At 42.2% G+C, this 25,060-nt stretch overlaps 1 protein-coding gene across 4 annotated transcripts in view; it reads right to left on the minus strand.

The window, feature by feature from the left end:
* LOC147030216 (collagen alpha-3(VI) chain-like) overlaps positions 1-25,060 on the minus strand; it is a 146,447-nt gene that overhangs the window by 44,995 nt on the left and 76,392 nt on the right. For all 4 annotated transcript variants that reach the window (XM_085874048.1, XM_085874049.1, XM_085874051.1 and 1 more), the window contains exons 18-26: positions 18,984-19,037; positions 18,410-18,445; positions 18,195-18,257; positions 14,117-14,179; positions 13,826-13,888; positions 10,918-10,980; positions 6,961-7,011; positions 2,108-2,143; positions 1,872-1,934 (exon numbers count right to left, since the gene is read on the minus strand). In XM_085874048.1, the coding sequence (XP_085730174.1) occupies positions 1,872-1,934; positions 2,108-2,143; positions 6,961-7,011; positions 10,918-10,980; positions 13,826-13,888; positions 14,117-14,179; positions 18,195-18,257; positions 18,410-18,445; positions 18,984-19,037 (492 nt within the window). The remainder of the gene's footprint in view (positions 1-1,871; positions 1,935-2,107; positions 2,144-6,960; positions 7,012-10,917; positions 10,981-13,825; positions 13,889-14,116; positions 14,180-18,194; positions 18,258-18,409; positions 18,446-18,983; positions 19,038-25,060) is intronic.

Here is a 25,060-nt window from a genome sequence, read left to right on the forward strand (position 1 = left end):
ATGGTACATTTCTTTCATCAAAACGGTAGCTTTATTTTATAATAGAAGACGGGTTGTTGAGTCTTCAAATGTAGATGAGGCCTGTATAAACATAATGAGCGATGTGAAGCGAAAAATATGGCCGCGATTTCTGGGGCTCTAGGTGGCTGGAGGGAAAGGAATAGCCTAGCTAAAAGACGGTACTTGTGACGTTTGCCGAGACGAGGGAAGGCGTGGCCTGCGGAATGGGCGGTGCGCTTATGACCAACCCAAACACAAACACAAACACGAACAGCTCTATGCACTCGAGAAGATATTATTTCTTTGGTATGATAAAATAGTTATTTCTCTGAAACCAAATAACGTATCAATACTGGACTTTGCAGTTATGATCTACTACCCTTGCTGTATATATTTTAGTTAATAATGACGTCATCAGTCATGTGGTTTGGCAGCAACATTGGTTTCATGGAAAATAAATACAAAAAAATTATATTTTGGAAACCACTTTAGCTATTTATTCGAAACTTTGCAGTTTTGATCCGACAACCTTGCTCCATGTAATGTGGTGCGATTCATATCTATGCATTAAGCCGTTTCAGAGAAAACTGGTTTTAAAGTTAAAGGTTTTCAAACGAACATGGCTGCTACACCATGTGACCTATGGCATTGAAAATTTGCACTCTGCCAAAGATTGGGGAGGGGATTAGTGTGTGAAGTTTCGTCTTGATCGGATAAGGTTTGTTTTTCTATCCAATATGGCTGCCACACCACATGACCTATGATGTCATCATTTTCATAATATATGCAGCAATGGTGATAGATGATATTTGCCAAATTTCACTTCAATTGGATAAGTGGTTCCAGAGAAAACATTATTTAATATTTTTCTTCAATTCAATATTGCAGCCGAACCACGTGACCTATCAATTATTCTTTATCACCCAAGTATCCCCAAGTCATTAGGAACATGTCTGTGAAGTTTCCCATCAATCTGTTCGCCATGCTGGAGAAGATTTTTGAAGGTTTTGGGGTAAATCCAAGATGGCTGCCAGACCATGTGACCCATGACATCATAGTTGTCAAACTTTATTCAGCATGCTTAATCGATCATTTGTGCGCAGTTTCACTTCGATCTCTAAAGGGGTTCTGGAGAAGAATTTTTCCCCTTTTTTTTGAAAAAAAAAACATGGCTGCCAAACCACGTGATGGTTGACGTCTTAAATTTAAGCATTTCATCGGCATTGGGGCACAGATTATGTGTATGAAGTTTAAGATTTTTAGGACAAGGATCTATGTTTGCGCATTTATGGCTGGCCTACTACTTCACCAATGACATCATCATTACAAAATCCTTATTCCCCAATGGGAGTAGAATGTCATGGGCCAAGATTCAAATTTTTCCGATCAGTGGTTTGAGAGACATTATTTATTTTATTTTATTATTATCTTTTTTGGGGGGGGGGGTTAATCCATGATGGCTGCCATACTACGTGATCTATGACATCACAATTATCACTTAAAATTTGAAAAAAAAAACATACTAATGGTTGCCAAGAAAAAAAGTTTTGAAAAAAATAATAGGGTACCACTGCCTGCAAGGCTAATGGTACCCTAATATAATGAAGCAGTGTACATTGTCTAAACTCTGCTGTATGTACAAAATGATGTGCACATTGTCTAAATCCTGTACATACTCATACATGAAGGTGTGCACATTGTCTAAATCTTGTGCATACATAAATCTGTCAGAGTCTCACCGCAGGCTCTTGTAAAACAAGACGTCTAATGTGTTTATCGTACACGAAACCATGCATTTAAAGCTTTTTCTTGTACCCAACGATACTATAAAGACCTATACCATACCAGTGGAACATCAGGCAGAATCTCACCCTCAGCCCACGAATGCCCTGCTTCCCTCGGTCTCCACTTGATCCAGGAGTTCCTGCCTCTCCCTGTAGAAACAGATGGAAACTTCTGCACATCCAGGAAGTATCAATTGTATGACGAGCACATACTGCAAAAATGTTGAAAAAAAATTTTTGCCTGTGAGTTTTGTCATAGAGTTATGGTATAAAGTGGGGCGGTGGTGGTGGTGGGGGAGGTGGGAGAAGTATTATAGTTTTACCGTTGGGCCTGGAAATCCAGAAAATCCAATTTCTCCCTGAAAGAAATTGCAATTATTCATTTTGTAGTGCATGAAAATACATCATTCTCTGTTTTCTATGAATGAATAAACGTTCCTCGTTCTATAGACCAACTTAAAGATCATGCAGCACATGATCATGCACCACCTTACCAGCCCATAGCAATATGCACTCTTACCTGAGTTTACATCATTGTACAATGGACTTTCATGAACACGAAGTCTTTAAGATGGGTCATTCCATACCAACTCAGCCAGAGCCATTGCCAGACCCTCAGATTTTTCTCGAAAAATTCACCAGGGGGTTTTCAGGTCTTGCTGAGTTTAAAAAAATACTAGTCATTTTTTTTATATATTCCCACCCCACCCCTTTGACCTGTTATCTGGCAAAGGTCAACAAAAGTGAAAAACTGGCTTTGACCAGAAAAATTATCCTGGGCTCAACTTGGATGCTACGGTCATGTGTCGCACTTCGTTCGACTCATAATGAATAGATCTTTCAAGAAAGAAAAAAACATCAGGAGCTCCTAACTCACTTGTTTATTAAATTAAGATCCACACTTTTTTGATTGTTTATTAAGATAACAAAGAAACCAAAAGCCCTAGAATGTTCAGAGCATAGGACAAGAAGCCTCATGAGCCATGTGATAAAAAACATTCTGAGAATAATTTTGGAAAGAAATGGTCAGACTATAGAAGCAGAGATAGATGACAGCTAGTCAGGATTTAGACAAAAGAAAGATTTGACAGACCACCAACCTGTCTGTGATGGCAAAATGACAGGTCCATATTCTCAGCTTCAGTGAGGGAGATTCCAATCATCTTAAAGGCCTTGATTTACACAGCATCAAGCTGAGCAAGGTTTGAGGCAGGGGAACAAGCCCAGAAGGGAGAGCAGTACTCCATCAAGTTGTGGATGAAGGCCTTGTATGTGGATAGGAGTTCAGGTGTGAACTCCTATCCACATCTTAAGCACCCAGCAAGTCTTGATTGACTGCCAACTTAGGTCTGAAGCCCAAGTAATATCTAGAGTTCCTCAGGATAGGGTGCTCGGCCCGTTTTTTTTTCCTGACCTTCATTCATGATATACCAGATAGCATCTCTAGCTCAACACCACATCTCTTCTCTTCTCTTCGCAGATGACTGCGTCCTCGACCGGCGTATTACATCTGCCCAGGACTGCACTCATCTCCAGATGGATCTTGACATGTTACAGAAGTGGGAGAAGAAGTGGTTGAAGGAGTTTCACCCATCTAAATGTCAGGTCATTCACATCACCAACAAGCAGAAACCAATCCTCCAATCTTATAACGTTCATGACCACACCCTTGAAGGAGGTCAACTAAACCAAATACCTTGGTGTCCACATCGATTCAAAGCTGAATTGCAACACCTATGTAGATGCAACTGTCAAGAAATATCACTCTACCAATGCCTTCTCGAGTCAAAATTTCAGCTGATGCAAGCACAGAATTATGAAGAACACATTCACAATTTATGTCTGACTAATCGTGGAAAATGCTCCAACAGCATGGGATCCTCACACTCGGTGTAACATCAACAAGCTTGAAATGGTCCAGCATAGAGGTGCTCGGTATGCCCCTGGTAACTACGGTCATACCAGCAGTGTCACGGCCATGCTTGAAGAACTACAATGGCCCACCTTGGAGAGTAGGCGACTCCAAAACCGTCTTGCCTTGATGTACCGCATTCGCTTTGACCTGGTACACATCAAGTGGAGTGCATACCTCACTGAAGGATCCTCACATACCAGAGGACATGGATCCTGCTTCATGATACCGAGCTGCAGTACTCAGGTATATGCCTCATTCTTCTTCCCCCACACCTGCAGGGATTGGAACCACCTGGAGAAGGACCCTGCCACTTTATCCTCCCTCGATGCCTTCAAAACCAAATTGCGGGGGCCAGCCAGATAAGATTACATCTGGCCTTTATTTATACTCACACGTGAATATACTTGCACAATTTGGTTACAGTGGCACTGTTCCATACCCGCGTACAACCGCAGTGCATTAATCTTCATCCTGATGAAGCAGCACTTCCATTGAAGGAAGGAAGGAAAGGAACAAGAAAGGACATCTATAACCTGAGAGTAGTCATGGAAAGATAACTGGAAATTCAAAAACCTGTGTATGTGTGCTTTATAGATAATGAGAAGGCATTTGATAGTGTTTACCACCAGAAAATAATAGAGTGCTTAAACAACCTGGGTATAGACAGAAATGATAAAAGGAAAATTCAGAACCTACACTGGAATCAATCAGTCGTGGTGAGACTTGATAACGGTTTGTCAGACAGCTTCCCAATCAAAAGAGGAGTGCACCAGGGATGTGTTGTGTCCCCAAAGCTGTTCAACCTGAGCTTCAGAGACATCGAAGAGCTACCAGGTTGCAACATTGGTGGATTTAACATTAACAACTTGAGACACGTAGATTGCTCTGCATTGATTGCAGTCAAAAGAGGCATGACAGGAGATTGTAAATAAAGTGAAAGTAAGGAATGAGGAGTATGAATTAAGAATGAATGCGAAGAAGACCAAGACAATGGTGATAAGCAGAGACCTAACCCTGAAAGTGAAAATTGAAGTAGATGGACAAGTGCAGGAACAATTGAAAAGATTCATGTATCTGGGGCATATTATCACAGATGATGGGAAATGTGACAGTGCGATCCAAAGGAGAAATGAGATAGCCAAGACGAGCTTTGTTAGAATGATGGTCATGTTAACATCAAGGAGGATTAAACTGAATCTGAGGATAAAGAATGTTGAGGTGCTACATTTTGTCATCTTTGTTATATGTGTGGGAGACATATTAAAGGATGCTCCATATATCCTACACAGACAGGAAAATGAATTAGGAAGTATTGGAAATGACTGGAGAAAAAAAGAGAATGAGTGCAGAACATCAAAGAGAGAAAGATACAATATTTCGGTCACATAATTACAGGAGATGGTCGACAGAGACAGTTCTTGGAGAGGGAAGCGGAGGAGAAAATGGATGATGGATATAATGGACTGGATTGAGCTATGTGGAATGTCTAACGTCTAAGGGCATCACAGGATAGACAGAGGTGGAGCTCCATGGCAATCAACCTTCTGGGAAGAAGATGACACCAACGAACGAATGAACGAACTCACCTTTGGCAATACCCAGAGACAATGTCACTTCCTCGCGTTATAAATTACAGTCATTGCAATCGCTTCAGCCTTTATTGCGCCCTGCTGGTGAAAAAAAAGTGAAGACGACAAAGTACAATTTGGCGTTTTAACGATCTCACGATTTATATTTGAGCGATCTATTCTGGCATCCTTATCAGCCTTGATAGTTCTGAAAAAACTCGAGAACGACAACAAAATCTACTTTGTAAAGGCTTATGAATGTACTCTATAGCAGACTTTTCAGTATAATTTGTACACATTTACCTTAGTAGTGTCGGTGGGTGCAATTACAAATTTGCCACAAGAAGAGTTGGCTCGCAACACGTCCTTCTCAAGACTGTGTAGGGTAAGTATTCTTTGAATACTATGTAGTTATTTTAATTATTCGATGAAAATTTGTCTCAATGATGATTCGTCTCAACGTGAGTTTGGGCTATTTTAAAGGTTTTGTTGCAAAGTATCTAAAAGTTGTTTTTAAAGTTGAAAAGTTTCAGCACAGCAGTTTAAAAAACAGAAATTAATGTTTTGCTGAAACATAAGAGACGAGCAGTGTGACCACTCCTCATTTTCCTAAATGCCAAGGTGAGCCAATGAAAAAAGCCAAGAATTCCCAAGGTTTCGGAAACCCAATTCCCAAGAAAACCTATAGAAAACCAAGACGCCAAGGTGAACAACGAATAGCCAAGATCTTGTGAAAAAGCCAAGGAGTGGTCACACTGGAGAGGAGAGCCACCTGGGTGCAACTCAAACACATGGCACAAGAGAGACAGAAATGACGTGATTTCCTGAGGAGCTCCATGTATCATCCAGGGCATGAAGGGTTCACAAGAAGACGACGACTCACCATGCGTCTGGATTTTCTCAGGATCACTTTGGTTTCTCATCTTACTGGATTTCCCATATTCACATTTCCACAGCTGCTGGTATGAGGCTTGCAATGGCTTGAAAAGCAGAGTCGATGCTGATGGTGTTGTTTCTACAGTCTACTAGTCCTTCATTAGGCCTGTCGTAAAATATTGTCGGGGGTAGTATTCCCAATATTCACTTTTGGCTCTTTGGCAGAATTTGTTGCATGGTTTGCAACACACATCACCCGCTGCCCTTACATCCATGGCATTCGGTCACTGTCCGATAGATGAATGGCTTTTTGCATTGTGCAAGATGCGGTATCAGCTTGCCTGTAATCCTCTCCTGGAATTTTCATGACCATGAAGACTGTTCATTAGGTGCACTTGAGCTACTTCCACTTACCACCCATGGTTAATATCCATTCCACACTCCCACGCCAGTCATCAATTCCATTATTTTATTGCAAGAACAGCAAGGCCTTGGAGCAGTTTAGTTTACCTTAGCATGTTATATTTTCTGTAAATATTCAATTGTTTAAATGTGCAGTTCATTCCAGTCTTTTGTGAAACGACCCCACCTGCCTCTCTCAATCCCCCAGAACAACAGCTTGTGACTGTTAACTTTAATCAACTGCTGTTCTCGGGATTTGGTTGAAGGATGTTTGGAATTTTAGACATCACATGCTTTTAAATAAAAAGGCAATTTGAGGAATTCACTGCAGAACCTGATCAAATAACAAAGTAGATACAGTATTTGTAAGATGGTGTTCACTTAAATGTATCCAGAACCAGTGAGTTCCACAAACCTTTTCTCCAGCATCACCAGGGGGTCCAACTGTGTCTCCTCCATTCATACCCTGAAACACAGCAAATTGGTTTGGTCAAATTAAACATACGTGTGACCATTGGACTACATTGGAGTCGAGTATCAAATTGTTGAGGTCTGGTGAGTTTAACTTGGAAAATGTTTCAAACTTTTTGATGGGTTTTGTGAGAATGCAACTCAATTATGGATTTAGTGGAGGCCAACCTTCGAAAAAAAAAAACACATCTTTCTTGAATTATTCAGATATTAGCACACACAGGACATGTATGACTTCAGTTGACATTTACCAACAAACTTTAATAAGGAAGCTAAAAAGAAGATGTCATTGCTGAAGAGCAGAGGTTCTTGAAGAAGTCATGCCAATTACATCAGCAGAATTAGCTAAAGAGAGTTATCGATAGATCGTCAGGTTCAAAACCTCCATTCCTTTGTTTTCCTTTGCATCACACCAATGGACCAATCAGTCCAATGGACCAATCAGTCCAAATGACCAGTGTCCAAACTCCCTCTTTCCTCCAGTATTTGGAGGTGGCATCTCATTGTGTTCTCACATAGTCTCCCCTCCACACTTGTGATTCTATTTTCATGATGGTGTTTGTTATTATGAGAACATTTACCTGGACATTATCTCGACTTCTTCATTTCTTATTCGGACAATGCACACTCAACCTGATTACAAACAATGAACACTTGAAGCCACTTGAGTAAGTGAGTTAAACCTTTTCTTTTTAGTTTCTCAAGCTGTAAACAAGACCTTCACTTCTCGCATGACAACCACGGTTAGTCACCCAATCTGTGAGCTGTTGTGTATAGTCATTTGACATTGCCTCATTATTTTTTAGCTCACTTGGAACGTAGTTCCGGGGAGCTTATGGGATGGTGTGTCATCCGTCCGTTAATCCACCCGTCCATCCACAAAAACTTGCAACTTCTTCTCTGAAACTACACGCTCAATTTCAATGAAAATTCACCACAACCTTGATCACCAATTATGTATCAAAGTTTGTTCACACCATTTAAAAAATATACATATATCAGGCCCTAAGTGGATCTACGGGGGGGGGGTGCCCCCCAAAATAGGTATTTGCTTTCTTCTCAGTAACTACACATGCAATTCTGATGAAACCACTTCAACCTTTATCGCCCAGGATGTACCAAAGTTTGTTCACGGCATTTTTTTTTCAGCGTTGAAGGAGGTTTATGGGGGGGAGGGGTGTTTGCTCCCCCCAAATAGTTATTTGCTTTCTTCTCTGAAACTACACAGATGATTTTAATGAAACTTGACCACAACATTCATCACCCGTGATGTACCAAAGTTTGTTCATGGCATTCGAAAGAGCAGGGTCTCAGTGGTTTTACAAAGGGGTTGCCCACCAAAACAGGAACTTTCTCTCTTCAGAGAAGCTACACACACAACTTTGATGATACTTGACCACAACCTTCATCACCTATGATGCACCAAAGATTATTCACTGCATAAAAAAACATCTAAAGGTAATTACTTTCTTCGCCGTTAAATATTTTGTGGGTCATCCATGCCTAGCAGTGGTTCCTTTGTTTTCTTATGTAACCACTACCAGATGAGCGCCCATGGGTATTGCCCCTATTTTTATAACTAGTGCATGCCCGTAGATGTGTGGCCGTACGTGCAAACCCCCCCCCCCCGCAAAAAAACTCAAACCGCATGCCAGAAACAACAAACACAAAAGCCGTTCCTTCGCTTTCACGTGCCTGTACGTGCAAAAAAAAAAATTATATATGTATATACTTTAAAACCGCTTGCCAGAAACAAACACACAGGCCGTTCCTTCGCTCTCGCGTGGCCATACGTGCGTGGCCGTACATACAAAAAAAAACTAAAGAAAAAAACTTTCAAACCGCGTGCCAGAAACAACAACCACACAGGCCGTTCCTTCACTCTCGCGTGCCCATATGTCTTCTTCTTCTTCTTTCGGCTACTCCCGTTAAGGGTCGCCACAGCGAATCATCCGTATGATCCGCATAGTGATTTGGCACATGTTTTACGCCGGATGCCCTTCCTGACACAACCCTGGTCGCCTCTTACGACACAGGGATATGGTACACCTATTTTAACCGGGGTATACACCGGCCCAGTATACCGGTACTCATTTCGCCGACCTCGGAAGGATGACAGGCTGAGACAACCCCCTGGTGTATTAATTCAGTGGCCCAACGGGGCTTGAACTCAGGACCTTTTGGATCCCAAGCCGCTGCCCTAACCACTGCGCCAACACCAGGCTCCAATCGCGTGCCCATATGTGCGTGGCCAAAAATGCAAAAAAAAAAAAAACCTTTCAAACAACTACACAGGCCATTCCTTCGCTCTCATAAACGACGACTGGATTGGGGCATTGTGTTTATCTATAAATGTGGATAAGAAATCGAGAAATTATTACAATACAGTAAGTCATCACTATCCAAAAGTAGTGTGTGCCCGTACGGAATGTTCACATCATTCCACGAATTATCGCTTGCATTGAAGTAACAACTGCTGTGATACACACAGAGTTAATTAAAATCAAGTTTACCTCCCTGTCTTTGCTTGCCATGCCATTCGCTGCCATTTACCATTGGCACTCCTACCCCACGATAACTAAAGCACCGATCGATCCCCATCGTAACCAGCATGGCACGTGATGTCATCGTCGGCCGGCCCTGCACCGGCCTACGCAGCAAGTGTCCTGCCATTGGTTGGTAAATAAATGGCCATAACTTGGGAATCACTTGTCCGATTAATATCAAATCTTGAAAAGGCACATCCTCAGGTCCCCAGCAATATATCTGGCAAGTTTCAATTAGATCGGACCAGTTGTTGTCGGGAAACAGCGGTCACAGACACACAGACACACAGACACACACACACACACACACACACACACACACACACATACACAAAGACACACACACACAAACACAAAGACACACACAGACACACAGACACACACACACAGACACACACACACAGACACACACACAGACACACAGACACACAGATTGCTGGAATTATAGATAGATGAAATGAGGTCAATGAGATGACAAATGAAGGGGTTGAATGCAGACTGCAGAGCAATGAGTAAGGAAACCCGTCGTTGTGAATCGTTTTTACCACCAAATTGAGATGTATTTCGTTGGCAAGCATGTTGAGTGGAACTGAATTCCTTAACACTTCCAAAGGCCACAGCGTTTCGACAATTGGAAACAAAATAAAGTTGTGCACTTTTTTGATAACTTATCTTTGGAACAATTTTTCTTCAATAAATAAATAATTAAAAAATCGTCTCCATGTACATTGCACACACCTTTATCTCATTAGCACCTCTTCATAAACAACATCGCTGAGGAAATGGCGCTTCTTCTTTGTTTCCTCGTCCAGGGCAAGAATACGGAGGCTTTTAATGGCCAATTATTCAATTAGCGCCAACGTATTTTGCCTTTTCGCAAGGAAAAACACGAAGAGAAGAGAAGAGGAGAGGAGAGGAGCGGAGGAGAGGAGAGGAGAGGAGAGGAGAAGAGAAAAAACCCGTAATGGCGAACGCGGCTGAGTTTCTCTTCCCCATCGACCACGGCTACGCAGCAACGCTTCCTGTCATTGGTTGATAAAAATGGCCGCAGCAACGGTTCCTGTCATTTGTTGGTAAATAAATGGCCATAACTTGGGAAGCACTCGTCCGATTAATATCAAACCTTGAAAAGGCACATCCTCAGGTCCCCAGCAATATACCTGGCAAGTTTCAATTAGATCGGACCAGCGGTTGTCGAGAAACAGCGGTCACACACACACACACACACACACACACACACACACACACACACACACACACACACACACACACACACACACACACACACACACACACATTGCTGGAATTATAAATAGATGTATAAAGCAATCGAACACAAGTAAATCCAAACTCACATTTTCTCCTCGTGGTCCGACTGTTCCAACATGGCCTTTTTCTCCCAAAGCCCCTGGGTCACCCTGTGTAAGGTAATTAAGGTATGTACGTGACATTGCACAATAAAAACGTTTTGTGATCGGAGTTTCTATGGAGCACGGTTGGGAGCCAAGAAAGACTTGGATCGAATTATTTAACATCTTGAGAGATTGGCATGGCATCCAGAAGCAATAAACAAGGCAAATAGGGTTCTAGTATGTATTTTAGGGGTCTGGGTGCATGATTCGAATGAATTGGTGATGACGTCACATGGTAGCTCACGATTTTCTACTAATATTGCATGTTTCCAGGGTCACATGGGCTTAGCCACCTGCTTCTATGACTAAAAGGAGAAGCGTGTGTGTGTGTGTGTGTGTGCGTGTGCGTGTGCGTGTGTGTGTGTGTGTGCGTGTGTGTGTGTGTGACGCGTGCGCGCGCTTCACACACACTTCATACTGAGGGGTTCCTGTTGTTGTAGAATAATAAAAATGGTACCGTTGTAAACCTAATAATCGATTTACTTGGAACAAAAATTAATGTCCATTTAATCATTGTGATACCTGTTTTCAAAGCACCTCTTTCAAGGATTGAGGAAGAATAAGTGGGAATGGGAGCCGACTCAAGAGGTTCCAACGGTAACACTTATTACTCTATGACAGCAGGAACCTTTTAGAAGGACACAGAAGGAGAACACAAAATTATATCTAGTAATATTCCTTGAAGTAATAGAAAAATACATAAAATTGTGACAACAATTATTACGTGTTATAAACTGACAAAAAGATAAACAAAATGTTTATTGAAGTACAACATGCTGTCTTTTGAATAAAACCCGATAGCAAAGCGACGGGTCGGCACGCCGAGTTTAACATAAACAGGAAGTGAAGAACGGGGTGGATGGAGATGGAAATAAATTGTGAACAAGAGCTCAAGTGAGCACAATATACGCCCGAACAAGAAGGTATATACAGAATTGTGCGACTACATGGAAAACAGCATCCTGGTTGCCATGGCAACCACTTTAGATGATGAACGTATGTCGCGACACACCATCTCCACAGTCTGTACCTATGTACCAAATATGAAACATGAAAGTTGAAAACTTTGGGGGTTAGAGTGCAGACAGGAACGGACAGACGGACGGACAGACGACCGGTATCATAATACGCCTCGATATATATATATATATATATATATATATATATATATATATATATATATATATATATATATATATATATATATATATATATATATATATATATATATATATATCGGGCGTATAAAAATGAATTTATGAAGAGAAGGTGAAGAGGGGATCGGAAAGACAAGGGAGAGGAGGAGGTCATGAGCAGAAAAGTGTAAATTAAGGTTTTTAAAAGGTTTTTTTCTTTTTCTTTACAGGAGCAAGATTTATGGAAGAGGAAGGAATAACTGACAGTGGGACAAACATCAAGGGAATGAACGAGGCAGGATAAGATGAATAGGAAGGGGGGAGGAAACACTGAAACAAGCAAGTAAGATGGTTGGGTCAGGAAAGGTTAAATGAGGTAATAAAGATCATGGGTCAAAATTGGGAATGACAAGAGATGGCGGTGCACTGCTTGCTTGAATCCCGAAGGGAAGAGCGAGACAGAACAGCCACAGGAATGTGGTTGCATAAATGGGTGAAGCGAGGTATAAAAAAAAGTGGAGGTGTGCAGACAGCCTGGATTTTGGAAGCTTAACCAGGAGGGATGGGAGGGAAGAGGGTTTTTTGTGGAATATTTGGGATGGGGAGGAAAGGGGGAGTTTAAAGGAAAAAACAATTAAAATCACAAATTGTCTTTTCTTCTAAATGTGCTGCAATATGTAGAAGTCTCCAAAGAGGAGAGATGTAATTTAAGAATTTAAGATGACAAAAGATAAATAAATTTGATTCAAGTGTTTGACTTGATGGAAAGACAGGATGAGGTGACAGTTTTAAACATAAAAACAAGAAAGAAAGGAGATAAAAAGAGTCAGGAGGTTGAGGAATAAGAGCATTTAGTTTGTGGAACAGTTTACTCGGAATGGTTGTGGTGGATAACAGTACAACTCAAAAGAGAGTCACAAGTGTACGTGTAGGCCGAGATAATATAAAAGGTACAAAAGAGGAACAAATTCAACCAGGTGACATTGTACAATATATGCCTTTTAATCGCTGTCTCCATTGTCTTTAGATCTGTTTCGTGTACTAGCTAGCCGAGGTATGAAATGTACATTCCATTCAAGGAAGTGAAAACCGAATGCTGAAACTTGTACAATATTATTATTATTATTATTATTATTGTTGTTATTGCTATTATAATAACATCTGGAAGGATGGATTAGATTACAGGCGAGATGTTTGCTTCCTTTACTGGAAGGGATGCACAATGGTCTGCAGTGCATTTAGTCGTTTAGTGCATTTAGTACAGTGCAAATCTGCTTTTCCTTTCGTTGGGATGACACCCTGTAGAACCCCTTGTCTGACTTACACTTTAACACTGCTTAATCATCTCTACTCTGGAGCTTCAAAAACATGACCAACCCGCATCTATCGTGTGTTATTACATGATGTCACATTCAATAAACTCAGGAATCATGAAAGAAAAGCTTAATTTAATCTTCCGCATTACTTTTCACTCAACTCAGAAAAGACTCCAAGATGATGAGACCAAAAGATGAAAAAGCTATCGTTTGGTGGTTTCTAAGTTGGGACGACTCCATAGAACCACGGATGCTTAAAACAACTTGAAGTGCATTGGAAAAGCAATGAAAATAAGGAAGCAAAATAATTCTCAGACAATGATATATCTATCATGTTCCCACGTAGAGGTTTTAGAAGATATATAAATGGGATATAAAGATTGATGACTTTGGTCATACCTTTGGACCTCTGCGTCCTAGCTGCCCTTCATCACCACTTTTCCCCTTTTTCCCAAGCGAACCCTGGAGGAAAAACAAAGCACCAATTGCCTGGGTCTGAGAGAGTGATGCTTATTGTGCAGTGATGTGAGAGTGGTGCATGGTGCTGCAGGGTAAGAGCAATATGCAGAACAGCAACACAGGTGACATGAGTTTGCATATCAAGAGTGGGTTACAAACAGCATGCTGTTGGCTTATTGCTGAATGTATTGTTTGAGGTGCTTCTGGAGTGTATGGGTGCTCAGGCAGTACCCTGGGTCCCCGCATTCCTGACTCTCCTGGTCTTCCTTCTTTGCCTGGTTTCCCTTGAACTCCCTGGAAGTGAAAACATGAAAGAGAGAGAGAGGGAGAGAGAGAGAGAGAGAGAGAGAGAGAGAGAGAGAGAGAGAGAGAGAGAGAGAGAGAGAGAGAGAGAGAGAGAGAGAGAGAGAGAGAGAGAGAGAGAGAGAGAGAGAGAGAGAGAGAGAGAGAGAGAGAGAGAGAGAGAGAGAGAGAGAGAGAGAGAGAGAGAGAGAGAGAGAGAGAGAGAGAGAGAGAGAGAGAGAGAGAGAGAGAGAGAGAGAGAGAAGAGACACCCTCCTTCAAGTTAACAAAGATAATTCCTGGAGGAAGTATGCAAGACAGCATTCAGCCCCCAACATGTTCCCCGCAGCCCCCGCCAGCTCATAATCTCCCCCTCACCCACTCCTTCACAATGTGGTTCATCAATATTTGAGGTCTTTGATCTAATATTACCAATCTTTCCATTAAGGTTACAGTTGCAGCTCTAAACATTGTATGTTTAACAGAAACATTATTCTCACGAAATTTCTCCAATTATTCTGTCTCTCGCCCTGGCTATTCTCCCGCTTTCAACAGGCCCCTCCGCTATTCCAGAGGTGGCAGTGCTCTTTATGTCAACAGCTCCATTCCTCATTGTCCATTGTCTGCACTAACTCCTCCTAACCCTCTGGAATACCTTTTGCTCTGAATACCTCTCCGCAACCACGTAATGTTTTCTATGTGGCATGCTGTCTGCCCAATGTTAACATGGTTAAAATCGTAATCCCCCATTCCAACTCTCTGTTTATCATCTGCAGCGATTTCAACCATCACAATACCAGCTGGTTGGGTTTTGGCTCAGCAACAAAAGGTCTTTTACGACTCCGCGGTTTGAACAAATCGATAAACTTCCTGTCCCGGATTTCTATTACTGCTACATCCGCCCTCCTGGTCCTAATAAAGACGAACTTTTCATCTCTCTTGTTTCTATTCTGCTCCAATTGGCTCTTCTGATCACTTTCTTGGCAGGGCCCATTTCACCCTGTTTGCTCAGGCCAATTGGCAGGGACTTCAATCTGCCCTCTCAGGATTGGGCTACCATCTCTGAGGGTAACTTTGGTTTATTCCTTAGGGCTTGCAACAGGTGTGTGCCCATATAGAGGCAAGCCAGAAAACATCCTTGCAAAGCTCAAGGCTGAACTCTCGAACCAGTCTCCTTTCTCCAAGTCATCGGTGGTGCCTTGTCAAGTCTGTCTCTGGTGTATGCTCCCCTTCATCTCATCCCTCACCTCAAATGGCATTAATGTAGACTGTGCTCAAGATAAGCCAGAATGTCTAAACTCTGTCTTTGCCTCTGAATCACGTGCACTCGATCCATCCCATTCTGTCCCCATGTCCCCTCTCATACCCACTGTTTGAACTTTGGGTCCTTCTCACCTGAGAAGGTAGGAAACATTATTGCCAGCCTTGACCCTGCTTTGTGGAAGATGTAATAAAAAGTAGTCCAGATGGCATCAGTTCCAATGGTCTCAAATCTTGCTCTGCTGCTTTTACTTATTCACTGTCTGCTGTATTCATTCTGTCCTTCTCCATTGGCCCTCACCTCTCTGCCTGGAAGTCAGCAAACATCAGTTATGAACACAAGAAAGGTCTAAAAACTTGATCCCCTTGAGTACAACCCAGTAAGCTTCCTTCCAATTATAAGCAAAGTCACAGAATCCTCATTACTTCTGATGTCAAGTATTTTGTTTTCAAAACAGCCTAATCTCTGACCATCGGTTTGGACTCCATCTAGGGTTACTTAACACTGGCATGCTGCTGTTCCTTTATCAGCAATGGTTGAGGAGTCTAAATCTCAATGAATAGGTCACGACCGTCTCCTTGGACATACCTCTGGTATTCGACACAGTCTGGTATTCTGCTTTGCTTGTCAACTCTCTGCCTGTGGCATACAAGGCCCCACCTTCGTTCCTGGATTTCTTACTTCCTTCACTCAAGCAGTTGGAGTTTTATGATCAATGGAACCCTCTCCTCCCCATGTCTGGGGGTGGGGGAGGGGGGGGGCGGTGGACTGGAGTTCCCCAAGGTAGTGTGTTGGGCTCAGTCTTGTTCTTTTCTCCATTAATGACCTCTCTGATGCTCAGTAAAACCCTCTCTTCCTCTTTTCTGATGTTTCCACATTGTTTCGAACAGTCACCAATCCCACTGCTGGTCTTGAAACAGCTCTGTCACTCTCTGATGATCTGGAATGGATGAAATGCAGGTCTGATAAATGTAACAAGTCCTTCAATTTCTATGCTTCACCATCAGCCATGACCCCTCATGGACCATCCATAAAGCAAATCTGGCTGCAAAAGTCAGCTGCAGACTGAGAATCGTGCATTATTCCAAACCGTTCCTTGAAAAATCAGAACTGCTCATAACGGTTCCACAAAATTATTCTAATTACATGCAATCACACAAAGTACGAATATCGAGTACATGATAGAACATCATCAAAACCACATTTGGTGCTCAAACAGCTTCTACAGAGGTGTAAATACAAGGACGAGTGCACATCACATATCCACTCGAGGAAATTGGTTCCTGGAAGAGAAAAAAAAAGTAGAGAGCGAGGAGAAGAGCGTACACTTCATGGAGCAGGACAGACAACTTGTGATTGAGATGGACACAGAGAGCGAGATGGTGGACAATTTTCAAAACAAGCAGGGTTGCAAGGAAGACTTTACAGTGGGAAAGATGAATACTCCATTGCTACGTCTCCATCAGGTGGAATAGCATTCATGTCCATTGCTTTGGAATTTGCAGAGTGACCAGATTTCATGCTTCGTGACCACGTGTGGCACTTATATTCATTCGCAATGTGGAGTTTCAATTCGAGTTGATTGGATGAAACAAAACTAGTGATTTCGAGGCAATTCAAGCCATGCCGTTATACCTCAGGCCTGAATTCATGAACACCAAGGAGCAGGTATTTTAGCAATAGGTGGTTAAATATGGAAGCCATTACCACACTACATCCATGTACAAAGATCCATCGATCCATTGGGAACCATACTCTGTGCAGAGCGTTGGTGCTGCCTAAGCAGTCTCCAAGGCTATTGGGCACAATCCTGGACTGGTTGCCACTCCGACACAGGATACCAGCAAGCTGGTACTCATTTTGCCGACCTTGGAAGGATGACAGGCAGAGTCAACCCCACCTGGTATTAATTCAACAACCAAGTGGGATTTAAACTCAGGATCCTAGGATCCCAAAAGCCCACCACTCTTACCAATTTAGCCAACACCAGACATATACAAAGATCATTAATTCCTAAATTATTTTTTAAAGGTCCATTTTGCAGCACATGGTTTACACTACAAGAGTGCTTGTACAAGTTACAGAGAATGCTTCAAATCCTTGTTGTTAACTTTGAGAACATTTAACGAGTTAGTCATCTTAATCACTTCCATTGGTCATTTCAAGCACCTCCACTACAGTGTGTGGTTTCCTTCTGCACCAGCATGGTTAGACTGGTATTTTGAGCATTGCAAGTTTCGAGTTAATGGCGGTTGTCTCAAGTTTAAAATAAGCATCGGAGATCTCCAGCTTCTGCTGCAGCAATCACACCACATCAAAGAGAATGCACACATGGGGGACATTGTTTTTGTTATTATGTAAATCACCCGATGGGAAACTGAAAAGTTTAATGAGTCACATATGATCATGTGTGTCAAAATCTCAAAGCCAGTGGAAAATGTGATTTCACTTTGTGTGTCGCAAGGCTTTGAGCCAATCGCTGCAATGGAATGAAGTCTCAAACAGCAACTGGAGCAAATGGTGACAACGATTGGAAGAGTGCACTCAGTATAAATTGCTTTGATATTTTCATTATTCTTTGGCCATAATCCATCACTGCTTGCAGTTTCCAGCCAATAGTTTCAAGCGGAAACTTTTTAAGTAAATGGCGTGATTTGTTTTCCTTGAGAGACAAACTTGTTGCCACTTCCTGGAGTAAAGTTACTCATGGCGTTGGTTTCTGTATCATCTCCATGTTGGTGTACAATTAAAAAGGCCCTGGATCACCTGTGAGCCCTGCACTCCTGGTTCGCCGGGAGCTCCCGGTTCTCCTTCTGTCCCGGATTCACCCTGCGAGACAGACAGACACCTGCTGGCACATGCTACTTTCAGGTACCCATACGGATATCGCTGATCAATTACCAATATTTTTCACCTTTGGCTAATTCGAATGCGACATGTCATAAAGAGACACCAATTAATAAATAAATAAAAAACATTACCTTTGCACCTGGTCTTCCCCGAGGACCCGGGATGCCCTGCAAACAGCACAACACAATACTGACTTGTAAAAAGCCAAATGTTCTCGAGCAATCTTTTTCCTTGTTAGAAAGTCGAGAAATACAATAAACTCTTGCTTATCCACATCAATTAAGAAAAATCTATCATTCGATTAAAATCCCTGAGTCAAATAAATACCTGTCAATAAAAATGAAACACCTGAGTCTTGCCTGCTGGGTAGCGATATATTCATTGGTGGTTCCCTCTTTGAATACGGATCTTCCCAACTACAACCAGTTTTTTGTAAACTTAATTTCCCCATAAAAAAAAAAATATAATAATAATAATAATAATAATAATAATAATTTTGTATCCTCCGTTATAATGTTAAATCCGTTCCCACCACCACCTGTTTATCTTGTACATCATTCTCTCCTTAACCTTCCTGAAAACACAACATATCCATGGAATGCAACATCATTGCAAATCGTTGAAACAATTGCTGATCATGATACACATCTAAAATAAACTATGGCAAGTTACTGCATTGTACGAGCAGAACAAAAGTGCACTCACCAGGTTTCCTTCGTCACCAGAACTTCCCTGACCACCGGGCTTCCCAACCTTGCCCTGCATCGCAGAGTTTATAAAACAAGTCTCGCATTGTTATCGTACAACAGCACATTAAAATAAACATTCACAATCAACACCACATGACGTTAAACAACCACCAAACTGTTTAGTCTCTCTTCAACTTTCTTCACATCCCACACATTCCAGGAACTAGAGTTTCTTGCTTACTCAAGGATATGAAACATGATCTTCAAAAAACCCTGGGTAAACCACAATCAAAAGTGCATTGAAAAGTGCAATAGGAAAGAGAAGATAGCAAAGGGTGTCACCATCTGTAATAATAGTGAGATACATGTCGGCTGCATCCATAGAGCTCTTGGTATACGGGAGGAATAGAAGAGAGGGATTCATGAGGAATTCAGCAAGGCCTGTGGAAAGGAAAGTATTCCATCCATCCATTGGGATCCTACTCTGTACAGAGTGTTGGTGCTGCCGAAGCAGTCTCCTGGGCTATTGGGAACAATCCGATAAAGGTCGCCACTCCGAAGCAGGACACTCGAATGGCTCAATCCTCCCAGCAAGCTGGTACTCATTTTGCCGACCTTGGAAAGATGACAGGCTGAGTAATCAACCCCACCTGGTATTAATTCAGTGGAAAAGCAGGATTTGAATTTAGGACCTAAGGATCCCAAGCCTGCCACCTTAACCATTAAGCCAACACCAAGTGAAGAGTATTGATTATGTGGGATTTTAATTTACTAGGGGTCGATTGGGTCCAGGAATGGGGAAAAAGCAGAGCAGAGGATGATTTTCTCGATCTAATCCAGAATTACTTTTTAAAGGAGTTTGCAGAAGAGACCACGAGGGGAGGTGCAGTGTTAGATCTTTACCCTCCCCACCCCACCCCCACCCCCCAAACAAAAGGTGGACAGAGGTTACGTTTTCACCCGTGTTTGTCTGTCTGTCCACCTGTTTATTAGTTTGTCTGTGAGCAGGATCCACAAACTTTTGTCAGAGCTCATCCATAACATCTTGAAATATCATGCTATACTGGATATCGTTTTTTGGGCTTCACCATCTCTCAATGGTGAAGAATCACTTTAAAAACTATCATATCTGGATCAGAATCTTCACCAAAATAGAACAAATTTGTCCTTGCTGCACACTCAACCTTTGCACCAAGTTTTGACCGAATCTGTCCAGTACTTTTTGAGATATTGCGCTACATACCATTGTTGGCCTTTTCTCTCATTGGTGAAGAATCGCTTCAATAATTATAGCATCCAGATCCGGATCTGGATCTTCACCAAAATCTAATCAAACTGTCTGTCCTTGTCACACACCCAACCTGTCCAAAAAAAGTTTCATCCGAATCCGTCCACAATGTTTTGAGATATCCTACTCACAGCAAACAAGCAGACAAACAAACATACAAACAGATGTACAAACAGACAGACAGATATACAAATGTGAGAACATAACCACCATCCACCTTCGGTGGTGGAGTTAAAAATTAAACATAACAGCAAGTCATTCTTTAAGTACTGTCGGACCCTGCTATTTGTGGATTCGCTATTCGCAGACCCTGCATATTCGCAGTTGATAAAATGCGACCCGCTTCTACATTCGCGGCCGTGTGTTTCGTGTATTCGCGGTTTTTTTTTAACGTTTTCGCAGTTTTTCACGAGCATATTCACAGTTTTTCACATTTTTGTGAGGTTTTTTGTGCGATTTTTGTGGGTCTATTCACATTTTCGTGGGTTTTTTGTGGGCTTTTTGAGGGCGTATTCACATTTTCGTGGGTGTATTCGTGGTTTTTCACAGGATTTTTTAATTTTACCTTATGAATCATGAACTGCCGGGAACCTATCCCCCTTTTTCCCATTGAAACAATGCCCCAACATTCGCAGATTCGACATTCACAACACTTTCCAGAAACATATCCCCTGCAAATAGTGGGGTCTGACAGTATATAAGGGGGTTAAGAACAAATTAAGATTAAGTGTGGGCCCCTTGAGGAATAGCACAGAAAAATTGGTGGATGATAAAGGTGAGATAGTGGGCTTATTTGAAGAAAAAAATGGCTTCTATATTTACACAAGAGCAGTCAGTAGAACTTCCAATAGCTTTGAGTATCTATCTTGGAAGTGAGTAAGGGATTTTAGAGGAGATCCAAGTAAGAGGAGAGGAAGGAAACAAACAGCTAGGAAAACTAAGGGATGATAAAGCCCCATGGCCAGATAATATATTCAACTCAGCATATTGAGGGGGATGGCAGAGCTATTGATAAGCATGAGGTTAACCAATATCTTTAACAGCTCATTGGATTCGGGACAGGTACCAGAATATTAGGAGTAGCAAATGTGACACCTTTATTTAAGAAAGGATCCAGAGAAGAATTGGGAAACTTAAGACCTGTTAGTTTGACTTCAGTTGTGTGGAAGAAATTGGAGACATAAATTAAGGACCAGATACGGGATCTTTTGAATGAATACAAACTAATTAAAAGTAGTCAGCACAGATTTACTAAAAGGAGGTGTTGTTTAACAAATTTATTGGAGTTCTATGGGGGCAGTTTCTGACTGGGTGGAAAAGGAGAGTGCAGTCGTGCATGTAGTTTATCTAGACTTTCAAAATGCGTTTGATAGGGTACCACATATAAAGTTGTTGGCTAAGATGAGGGCCTGTGGATTGGCTGGGAGAGTAGCAACTGGATGAGAAACTGGCTTTCTGATAGGAAGCAAAGAGCACCTGTGAACAGGCTGCCCCAGGGATCAGTTCCAGGACCAATATTATTCATAATTTACATCAATGATTTGGACAGTGGGGTTCAGAGTAGGCTTTGCAAATTTAAGGATGATGCAAAGCTTGGAGTTAAAGTAGACATCAGGGTGGGGAATCAGAGTTGGAGGGGGGGATGACCATTCAATAAAGTTTGGATACTTTAATCGATTGTGCAAAGGATTGGCAGATGAAATTTAACATAAGGAAATGTAAGGTGCTGGGGATGGGTAAGAATAAGGAAAATAGCGACAAAAAGAAGCAAAGAGCACTCTTGGAGCATGTGACACAAGAGAAGGTTCTGGGGTCATAGAAGATGTGGGGAGTAAGCAGACAGCACAGTACTAGGCAGCCATAGGTAAAGCTAATAGGGGTTTAGGTTGTTTTTGCATAACACCGGACAGTTCTCTCGAACAGGCCCTTGGCATGGAGACAGCCGATCGATCTCCCAGGAACGACCCAGAGTTGCCTCACTTTCAAGATGGTATGCCCCTACCTTTATGAAGCCAGAGCCACAACAGAGAGAAAAGAGAGTTAGAGAGAGTTAGAGAGAGAGTTAGAGAGAGTTAGAGTTAGAGAGAGAGTTAGAGAGAGTTAGAGTTAGAGAGAGAGTTAGAGAGAGTTAGCGTTAGAGAGAGAGTTAGAGAGAGAGGGTTAGAGAGAGAGAGTTAGAGAGAGAGAGAGAGAGAGAGAGAGTTAGAGTGAGAGAGAGAGTTAGAGAGAGAGTTAGAGAGAGAGAGAGAGTTAGAGAGAGAGAGTTAGAGAGAGAGAGAGTTAGAGAGAGTTAGAGAGAGTTAGAGAGAGTTAGAGAGAGAGTTAGAGAGAGAGTTAGAGAGAGAGTTAGAGAGAGAGTTAGAGTTAGAGAGAGAGTTAGAGAGAGTTAGAGTTAGAGAGAGAGTTAGAGAGAGAGTTAGAGAGAGTTAGAGTTAGAGAGAGAGTTAGAGAGAGAGTTAGAGAGAGAGTTAGAGAGAGTTAGAGTTAGAGAGAGAGTTAGAGAGAGTTAGAGTTAGAGAGAGAGTTAGAGAGAGAGTTAGAGAGAGTTAGAGAGAGAGTTAGAGAGAGAGAGAGTTAGAGAGAGAGAGTTAGAGAGAGAGTTAGAGAGAGAGTTAGAGAGAGAGTTAGAGAGAGAGTTAGAGAGAGAGTTAGAGAGAGAGTTAGAGAGAGAGTTAGAGAGAGAGTTAGAGAGAGAGTTAGAGAGAGAGTTAGAGAGAGAGTTAGAGAGAGAGTTAGAGAGAGAGTTAGAGAGAGAGTTAGAGAGAGAGTTAGAGAGAGAGAGTTAGAGAGAGAGAGTTAGAGAGAGAGAGTTAGAGAGAGAGAGTTAGAGAGAGAGAGTTAGAGAGAGAGTTAGAGAGAGAGTTAGAGAGAGAGTTAGAGAGAGAGTTAGAGAGAGAGTTAGAGAGAGAGAGTTAGAGAGAGAGTTAGAGAGAGAGAGTTAGAGAGAGAGAGTTAGAGAGAGAGAGTTAGAGAGAGAGAGTTAGAGAGAGAGAGTTAGAGAGAGAGAGAGTTAGAGAGAGAGAGTTAGAGAGAGAGAGTTAGAGAGAGAGAGAGTTAGAGAGAGAGAGTTAGAGAGAGAGAGTTAGAGAGAGAGAGTTAGAGAGAGAGTTAGAGAGAGAGTTAGAGTTAGAGTTAGAGTTAGAGTTAGAGTTAGAGTTAGAGTTAGAGTTAGAGTTAGAGTTAGAGTTAGAGTTAGAGTTAGAGTTAGAGTTAGAGTTAGAGTTAGAGTTAGAGTTAGAGTTAGAGTTAGAGTTAGAGTTAGAGTGAGAGAGAGAGAGAGAGAGAGAGAGAGAGAGAGAGAGAGAGAGAGAGAGAGAGAGAGAGAGAGAGAGACAGACAGATGGACAGATAGACAGAGAGACAGACAGACAGACAGACAGACAGATAGAGACAGACAGACAGATAGAGACAGACAGACAGATAGAGACAGACAGACAGATAGAGACAGACAGACAGATAGAGACAGACAGACAGATAGAGACAGACAGACAGAGACGACAGACAGACAGATAGAGACAGATAGACAGATAGACAGATAGAGACAGAGACAGATAGACAGATAGAGACAGAGACAGATAGACAGATAGACAGATAGAGACAGAGACAGATAGAGAGACAGAGAGAGAGACAGAGACAGAGACAGAGACAGAGACAGAGACAGAGACAGAGACAGAGACAGAGACAGAGAGAGAGAGAGAGAGAGAGAGAGAGAGAGAGAGAGAGAGAGAGAGAGAGAGAGAGAGAGAGACAGACAGAGAGAGAGAGAGAGGACCGCCGGTCCATGGGGGCTGATTGGCAATGTTACAATGGCCACGCTGCACTGACAAATCAGGGCAGCAGCGAAGAGTGGGAAATATTTGACCCCTGATTTGAGATGGGGGCAGTGGGGGGGGGGGTAAGGCTTTTAGATTTTTATATAGGTGGATAAATTATAAATCAAAAGAGGAAATGATAACTCTGCACAGGACTTTAGCGGGGTCTCATCTGGAATAATTGCTCAGTTTTGATCACCACATCTAAGGAAAGACATGGCTGCCATAGAAAGTATACAATGTAGAGCAAGTAGATGATTCGAGGCCGAGCTAGACTAAGCTATAAGGAATGGCTGAAGGAGACAGGACTTTTTACATTATAAAGGAGGTGATTGTGAGAAGATCTGATGGAGATGTTTAAGGTAATGTATGGTACAGATAAAATAAGTGCAGGTGAGTTTTTCAGCAGAATTGACACTGACATGGCCAGGGGCCCAGTTTAAGAGTAAAGCAGAGGAGAGTTAATAGCCCAGTAATAAGGTAGGGGTCTTTCATTCAGAGAGTAAGAAATGCATTTAAAATTCTCCCTGCAAAGGTAGTGACAGCAGAAAAAGTAGATGGTAGATAGTGATAGCACAAACAAAAACAGTAAAGCATACTTAGATATTGGCACGATTGCACAGGCTTGATGGGCCGAATGATCTCCTGCGTTGAAGTTACTTGGAAACATGTTTGCAATCATTACCCTGCGCTCGCGAAATGAAAAGCAGGGTTAGGCATTCGGGTGCGTACGTGCGTATGTGTGGCGTACGTGCGTATGTGTGGCGTACGTGCGTATGTGTGGCGTACGTGCGTATGTGTGGCGTACGTGCGTATGTGTGGCGTACGTGCGTATGTGTGGCGTACGTGCGTATGTGTGGCGTACGTGCGTATGTGTGGCGTACGTGCGTATGTGTGGCGTACGTGCGTATGTGTGGCGTACGTGCGTATGTGTGGCGTACGTGCGTATGTGTGGCGTACGTGCGTATGTGTGGCGTGCGTGCGTATGTGTGT

Source organism: Eptatretus burgeri, chromosome 3, assembly GCF_056783735.1.
Source record: "Eptatretus burgeri isolate ZD-2024b chromosome 3, Ebu_testis_v1, whole genome shotgun sequence".
Lineage (NCBI taxonomy): Eukaryota > Metazoa > Chordata > Myxini > Myxiniformes > Myxinidae > Eptatretus > Eptatretus burgeri.